The following is an 8,190-nucleotide window of genomic DNA, read 5'->3' as shown; positions in this document are numbered from 1 at the left end:
TTTTTTTTTTTTTTTTTTTTTTTTTTTTTAATCTTAAATTAGGTTTTGGTGGAATAAGCGGAGGTTTTGGAGCTACCACACAATCTGGTTCAAGTGGCTTATTTGGAAAGCCTATAACAAGTTTCGGTACACCAGCGACAACAACAACAAATAATTTCGCTTTCAATTCTACTCCAAGCACAAATTTATTCGGTAGTAATACTCAGAAACCTTTTGGTAGTAAGTATCAAATTCATCATTTATCATTAATAATATTGATTTCAATATACTTAGCATTATTGTTTCGATATATCGATATATGTAAAGACTTAAAAATTATAAATATCTTTTTGTAAAGATATAACAGTTTATTTATTTATTTATAGCAGCAGCTCCAACACCACTTTTTGCAGCCAGCAATACTAATCAAAATGCTGGTACAGGTTTCGGTATCAATACGGGACAAAACACTAGTTTCGGTCCTACATTTGGTTCAACACAATCGAATCAGGTAATGCAAACAAGAAATATTTAATAAAAATTCTATTATTTTATCCATGACTGCATATTAATATTCTTATTTATTGTTCTCTTGTTTTTTTTTTATAGAGTATTGGTTTATTTAATCAAAATAAATCGGCTTTCAATGCACCTTCCACTTCGTCTAGCGCTGCATTCTCTAATTTTGGTCAAACACCATCGAGCAATACTGGTACTAATTTATTTGGTGCCAAATCAACTGGAACAATTGGTTTTGGAACGACTTCGTCTTTCGGCTCGACTACACCATCAACTTTTGGAACTACAACAGGTTTCACTGCAGGTCAAAATTCCGGTGCTTCATTGTTTAATACACCTTTTAAACCTACAGGACAAACACCTGGATTCTCTTTTGGTTCGACTTCTACACCATCATCCGGACTTGGTAAATTTACATATATGTATATTTATTTTATTATTAGAATTAAATCAATATATTAAGCCTTTAATAATTTATATTTTTATTATAATTTTTTTTATTTATCATTTAAACATTTTTTTTATAAAATTTTAATTAATATTTTATTTAATAAAATATATCTCATAAAATGATCTCACTCTTTTTCTGTCTGTCATAAGTTAAACAAAACTGATGAAAGAATATAACATAATAAAGCATATATGATAAATAAAGCATAATAAAATAATTTTCCAATTATATGAATGATATAAATTTATTTTATATTATTTATTTAATTTAGGTACAAATACAAGTTTGATGTTGGGTAGTGGTTCTACTTTATTCGCTCAACAAAAACCAGGTGGTTTATTTGGAAATACTGGTAACAATGCAACATTTAATACAGCGGGGACGTTCGGATCTTCAACATTTGGAACTAATACAAACGTAGGAACGGGTATTGGAACAGGATTACTTGGTGCTGGGTATTATATCAAATTTTTTATTTTTGATTTTTATCGTGTATATATATATATATATATCGAAATCTATTAAAAAATATATTTTCATTTTCAGGAGTAATATTAATCAAACAAAGAGTTCGGGGACGGTACCAGTGCATCAACAAATTTTGGCTTTGGTGTCTGCGCCATTTGGTGATTCACCGTTATTAAAAAATCTTTTACCGGTAAATTATTTTCTCATTTTCGCACTATTCCTCTATTCCTGTATTTAACTTTGAAAATAATTAAAATAGAAATATATAAGAGAACATCCATAGAAATAACTTTTACTTTAAAGAGCAATAGAGCAAGAGAATCTAAAAAAAATATCAATATGATATAGGAAAAGATCAAATCAGATTGAATCGGGAATAATTTTTAATCTAGGAAAATATCTCATATATATATTCATGAAAATTTTGGGATTCCTGAAAATACCAGGATTTTTAAAAATTTCAAGAATAACATTTTGAAACTATACTTGTTTATACGATTAAAAAAAACAATCAAATTTCTCAGGAATCCCGACAATCTTGAATCACGAAGTATTTTCATTTTGGAAACCTAATTCAATTCGATATTTTTGCATGTTTCTAAATTTTAAATGTTTCACGTTTGAATGTTGTATATGATATAATATAATTTTAGGCTTCTGGTAAAACAGAAGAGTTACTAAAACCGGCGAACGCACCTTCTAAACTGTTAAACGGTCCACAATATAAAGTTACTGCTGATAATAAATCTCCGAAAATCAAAGTGACTTTTAAGGTAAAATCTTTATATCACGGAAATTTTTTTAAATAATTAAAATATATCGAATATTTATAACGAATTTTTGTAGAAATCAATATTCGAAGGTCTTGAAGAGGAAGATCCACTTTCGGAAGCGTTTCAACCTCGTCCAAATGCAAAGCGTTTAGTGTTACGTCCAAAATCGATATTGAATTCAATAGTTTCGTCACCTACTGAAAATTCTCATAATGCAACGAAAAACTTACAATCTTCTGATAAAGGAGAAGAGAGAACAACCATGACGAATTCATATATCGAAGATATAACTATCGAAACTATAGATAAAGAGAATCATAGTCAGGATAATAATCGACAATTAACAAATGATCGAAGATCATCTTCGTCATGGTTGAAAACGAGTCTTCCACGAAATGCGAATGCAAAAAATTTAAACGAAGAATCATTCGACGGACAACGTTCATTGCTGTCTAGTCCGAACGTATTATCCGAAGAAATGATAAACAATACAATTAGCGAATTGCGACCTTATGCTAATGCCAGTCCATCAAATCAAATATGCTCTGAAATTAATACTTCTGTGGATACGTCTATAAAGAATTCGTCTCTCGTCGATAAAACGGATATTGTGATACGAAATTCTGATTCGAGTCAAGAATTAGATGAAAATTCTTTTTCAACGTTACAAAATTCTAATGGGAAAACAAATGCAGCAAAAGTGACGTTGACACGTGTTGGTTATTACACAATTCCATCACTTGACGAATTACACGAATATGTTGATGGTGAAAAGTGTATCGTACCAAATTTCACAGTTGGTCGCGAAGGTTACGGAAATGTATATTTCCCTGAATCATTTGATATATACGGTCTCAATTTAGATGATATCGTACATTTTCGACGCAAAGAAGTTATCATTTATCCAGACGACGAGAAAAAACCAGCTATAGGACAAGGATTAAACCGTAAAGCACAAGTTACTTTAGATCAAGTATGGCCACACGATAAATCTTTACATAAAGATATTACCGATCCCTGTCGGTTATTGGCAATAGGTTATGAGGAAAAATTACGAAGAGTATCAGCGAAACACGATACCAAATTTTTAGAATATCGCCCCGAAACTGGTTCTTGGGTTTTTAAGGTAATATTCGAGATCAATTTTATATGGTTTCATAACCTCATATTTGCTTTCTTATTGTAATCATTATTTTTACTTTATACTTATCGTTTAGGTAGATCATTTTTCTAAATATGGTCTAAGCGATTCGGACGAAGATGATAATAATGTCCCTACAGTGAATGATACAAAAAGATTAAAACTGAGCACCACAACTCAACAGAAATGCGCGACTAAGTTGGAGCAGCCAAAAGCTTTAGTGAGATTTTAATTAAAATCATTTAATTATTTACAGAAATTATAATGAAATAGAAATTTTATTATTTATTATACGCATTAAGTAAATGCATTGCGATTTAATAAATGTCGAATAAATTTTTTATAGGATATAGATCATAATCAGGAAAAACGATTACCGATAAGTCCAACTGGTGATAGTGCTCGCATTTTGGGTACCGACAGTCATAAATTGCAATTAATGAAAGCTAGCTTCTTCGACGGTAGTGACGAAGAGATTTATGATCAAGGTAAAACTTTATGATATATATAAAAATTATATTATTCATTTTCTGATTTTTACAACGAATCTTACAATAATCTTTATTCGAAATTGAAATATTATTTCAGAATCAAATCGTAGATTATTTCTTTCTTCTGGTCATAAAAGTTCTTTGCGAAGTTTCATCAATACTGTTCAAAAAATCGATGAGGATCAAAAATACGAATCAAATTACAATTTGATGTTACGATCAAATTTGACGATTCATCATACACCAACGATTAGTTACGAAGAACCAGCACTTTCAAAGTTAGGTAATTTCAGATTAATAATAATAATATAAAATGAATATTTTATGCATTTCGAAAATTAAAAAAGAATCGATTTATATTATAGATTCTAAGATGAAACGCTCGATGGATATTATTGCTAAAAAATCATCGATATATGAAAAAGTTTTGCCGGATCCTTCGATTTCTCCTGTGATTATAATTTTTAAATGGATTTCTGAAGCCGTTCCGTTATCAAAGTCTATTATACACAAACTAGAATCTCGTTCTGTTGCCGATATGGGTAAAATATTTTCATTATAATATTTTTATATGTTACGAATTTTTTAAATTACGAATTCAATGTACGCGTAATATAAATGTGTATTTACTTGTTTACGTATTTATTTAGGCATACAAATGGGAAGAATGTTCAAGCCTAGTTGGGGACGCGGTTTAACGTTACTTACATTGAACACTAGAAAACAAGCTGACGAGGTAGCATTAAATAGTCCATTCGAAGAAATTGGATCTTATGTATGTGGTCGTTCCCCAGAAGATACATCATCTGTTGCGATAGTGCAACGTATTCAAATCTTGGGTGGTAACAGAACCGATGATGATCGCGTTAAAATATTCAAGGTAAATTTCACTTTTAGCATTAGTTGCGTAGAATTAAAAATAATAATATTTGCATTTTTGTTTTTATTTTTTATGAATATTATTTAAGGAAAGCATAGAAGGTCATCTAAAAATTCAATTGTCCCATCGTGTAATGAATCAAGAAGGAGATTGCCCAATTTTTGACGTAGATACAGATGTTAATAAAGCAAGTATGGCTTTACACGCGCATTGTAGTTTAGCCGAAGAATTCGCGGAACAGTTTAGCACAGATTGTTTTGCTTCGTACGTTGCTAATGTTTGGAAACTATGCGTAGCTCTTTGGGGGACTTTACCTGATATAAATGTTGCTTCAGGTATGATTTATAGATAATTTTTATTCACATGTATTTTTTTTTTTTTCACATTTAGGCTTATATCGTCATTTATTTTTCTTTTTCAACATACATGCATATAAAAAATGAAAATTAATATAAATTACTCGTTTCATTGTTTTAGAAAATCCGAAAGATCATAGTGTCGTAATAGCACGACGAGAGGCTTTCGGGGAATGGTTAAAAAATGTTATACGAAAAACTCTTGTATGGGAGGATATGAATGTTAGTAACGAAACAAAGATATTGCTTTTACTATCTGGTACGTATCATTTGTAACAAAAAAATCTCCCCTTATGTTTCACACAATTTTTTAATTCGTTTAAGTTAAGTATAAAGTTACATATAATATAATTATGTTCTTTTTCAAATTTTTCTTTTTTTTTCTTTTTTATTTATTTATTTATTTATTTTTTTGTTTTATTTTTTTACCCGCCGTCGGTGGAAACGAAGCTTTTGAATTAGAAGAGGCATGTAAAACTGCGCGAGAAGTAGGCGATCATTGTTTGGCTTTATTAATGGCACAATTATGCAGTGGAATGCCTATAAAGGCATTAATAAAGCAACAAATTGCATTATGGCGACGTGACCACGTTGATGAAAAAATCTCGTTAGATCGATTAAAACTTTACGCATTGATAGCGGGTGAACCACTCGTGCCCAGTAAACATGGTATTATCAATGTCTGCGAAGGTTTCGACTGGAAGAGAGCATTAGCTGTTCATTTGTCGTAAATATCATGTTTTCTAAAGCGATGCAACGTATCTTATAGCTTTATTAAATTATTAGAATGTATATTACGCATATTTATTATAGGTATTTTTCATCTCCAACTGGTTCGATAAGAGATATATTAGATCATTACGAAATGTCTTTCGATACAAGTGATTCGTGCGCTTATACAACTATACCGAAACCCGAATACAAAGGAGATGATTACGAACTTGAAATAAATAGTGGAAAATCAATATACGATCTATGTTTTCATCTATTAAAATTATTTTGCACTGGCAATCATACATTAGGAGAACTATTAAATCCAGCAACGCATACTGCCGATCCATTAGATTACAGACTCAGGTAATCGATCGATTTTTTTTTTTTTTTTCAATTTTTCAATTTTTTGGATAATAATTTCAAATGGTTCAATTCGATTACAGTTGGCTGATGCAGCAAGTACTTTTAGCTCTGGGTTATTCACATCTTTCGGAACATGTTGCTACTTTAACACATGTTAATTTCGCAACGCAATTAGAAGCACACGGTCTCTGGCATTGGGCTATATTTGTGATGTTGCATTTGAAAGATGCCGGAAAGAGAAAAACTGCGGTAATGAATTTATTGCAACGTCACGTTGAAATAGACGAAATCGCTGATTCCGTCGATCCTATCGAGAGAGAAAAATTTTTACGGGAAGAACTAGGTATACCTTCAATTTGGATTCATCAGGCTAAAGCCGTGAAAAGTTACGTAGCTAAGAGGTTCGTAAAAGTTTATGTATAATATATTATTAATAACGGTATTCCACATTTTCATTATTTCTGCGTTTATGCGTTCCGAATTAATGCATATATAAAAATAAAAAATTTTTTAGAAATTATTCCGGTACCGATGATCATTGATCCATTATCATTAATCCTTATCGTTCTTATAAAATTTTGAATTTTCTTCTTTTTTTATTTGCAGGTACGGAAAAGCAGCTTTTTATTTTATTCAAGCGGAACAATGGAACAGAGCTCACGAAATTATCATTGAACATTTAGCAGCGGATATTATTATAAACGGTATGTTTTCGAAATAGATATTTGTGTCAATTCTTATATATTAATTTTTATTCTTCGTTTTATTTTCAAACTCTTCGTTATCTTTTATTTCTCACTCTATTTATATATGTTATTCCTATTCAGAAAATTATGATTATTTGCGCGATTTATTACGCCCGCTGATTCCTTCGGAGTACAGTAGCACTATAAGCGGGTGGACTTATCAAGGACAATTACTTTGGGAATATATGGAAATAACTATGGATGTCGAATCTTTATTACGCGGTGCTGATCCACGCGGAATAAGTTCTAAATTAGAATCGCTAAAACAGCGATTATCAAGTCTTCCATCGAAAATCAATCAATTTCCATGTCCAACTGCTAAGCACAGGTGAATTATTATTTTTCTTTCTTTTACTTCGTAATGTATTTTTTTATATCATTTTTATATCATTCTAAGATAATTATTATACATGTATAATTATTATTTACGACAGGCTTTGTCAAGCGGAAATTGCAAAGAGAACATTACATTTGGCTAGAAGTTTGTTACAATCGAACGAGAATAGATCTACATCGATATTTCAACTGGTATCTCAATTACCATTACCCGAAGATTATGCACAACAGGAACTTCGTCCTATCGTTAATATGCGCGTAAATGAAATCATATATCAAGCAGCATAAATTTGTTTTCTACAGAAATTTATAGGCGATTGTATTAACAAGTAATAACCATTTTCTTACTCTTTTAACCAAAATAAATAATTACATACTTTTATTTTCTATGATTTTGTAGTAATAATTATAATAATGATTTATATAAAAGTAACGATGATTATGATCGTAATAATAAGTAATCGTAACGAATGGAGCATGTAATTATGAGAATGATAGTGTTAATAATAGTAATAATAATAATAATAATAATAATAATAGGATAATAATAATATCGAATAGGATAAATTTATAACTTCTATTATTAAAGGTGATTATGTTCTACAATTTGTTACTTAAGATATTCTGTATTTATAGATATTTAAATAAACGAATGGGAATTGAAAATAGAAGATAGGTATACGCGATTAGTATCGTAAGATTAAGCAGTTATCGGTATAAGTAGTTCAAAATGCGATAAAAATTTTTGATAAATAATCGTTAGGATTTGATCGTTTTATTCGAGAAACATTTTATTGAAAATAAATAATCCGTGTATCATGTATGTATTTTTAAAATGTAAACAGCGAAATACGTCCATATTTTAATACTTAACACAATATTTTAATACTTTTGTTTTGAAACGAATATATCATAGTATATCTTTTATATCTTTATTTCCGTTGTATATTTTTAAAGATAAGAGAAAGTTGAT

At 29.9% G+C, this 8,190-nt stretch overlaps 1 protein-coding gene across 8 annotated transcripts in view; it reads left to right on the top strand.

The window, feature by feature from the left end:
• LOC102674889 (nuclear pore complex protein Nup98-Nup96) overlaps nt 1–7,887 on the top strand; it is an 11,109-nt gene extending 3,222 nt beyond the window's left edge. For 4 of the 8 annotated variants that reach the window (XM_006621309.2, XM_006621308.2, XM_031513224.1 and 1 more), the window contains 20 exons: nt 43–219; nt 366–490; nt 589–904; nt 1,221–1,404; nt 1,496–1,607; nt 2,071–2,190; nt 2,264–3,316; nt 3,408–3,551; nt 3,678–3,819; nt 3,920–4,105; nt 4,188–4,364; nt 4,473–4,702; nt 4,791–5,037; nt 5,180–5,317; nt 5,509–5,785; nt 5,872–6,135; nt 6,216–6,536; nt 6,742–6,839; nt 6,963–7,209; nt 7,316–7,505. In XM_006621309.2, coding sequence (XP_006621372.1) covers nt 43–219; nt 366–490; nt 589–904; nt 1,221–1,404; nt 1,496–1,607; nt 2,071–2,190; nt 2,264–3,316; nt 3,408–3,551; nt 3,678–3,819; nt 3,920–4,105; nt 4,188–4,364; nt 4,473–4,702; nt 4,791–5,037; nt 5,180–5,317; nt 5,509–5,785; nt 5,872–6,135; nt 6,216–6,536; nt 6,742–6,839; nt 6,963–7,209; nt 7,316–7,505 — 4,748 coding nt within the window. Of the gene's footprint in view, nt 1–42; nt 220–365; nt 491–588; nt 905–1,220; nt 1,405–1,495; nt 1,608–2,070; nt 2,191–2,263; nt 3,317–3,407; nt 3,552–3,677; nt 3,820–3,919; nt 4,106–4,187; nt 4,365–4,472; nt 4,703–4,790; nt 5,038–5,179; nt 5,318–5,508; nt 5,786–5,871; nt 6,136–6,215; nt 6,537–6,741; nt 6,840–6,962; nt 7,210–7,315 lie in introns of all 8 variants that reach the window. The other 4 variants (XM_006621312.2, XM_031513223.1, XM_006621313.2 and 1 more) reach the window with 3 other exon arrangements.
• The last annotated feature ends 303 nt before the right edge of the window (nt 7,888–8,190 follow it).

The sequence above is a fragment of the Apis dorsata genome, unplaced genomic scaffold (assembly GCF_000469605.1).
Source record: "Apis dorsata unplaced genomic scaffold, Apis dorsata 1.3 scaffold_631, whole genome shotgun sequence".
Taxonomy (NCBI): Eukaryota; Metazoa; Arthropoda; class Insecta; order Hymenoptera; family Apidae; genus Apis; species Apis dorsata.
Note: the sequence above shows the minus strand (reverse complement) of the source record. Positions and strands in the feature narration are given on the sequence as shown.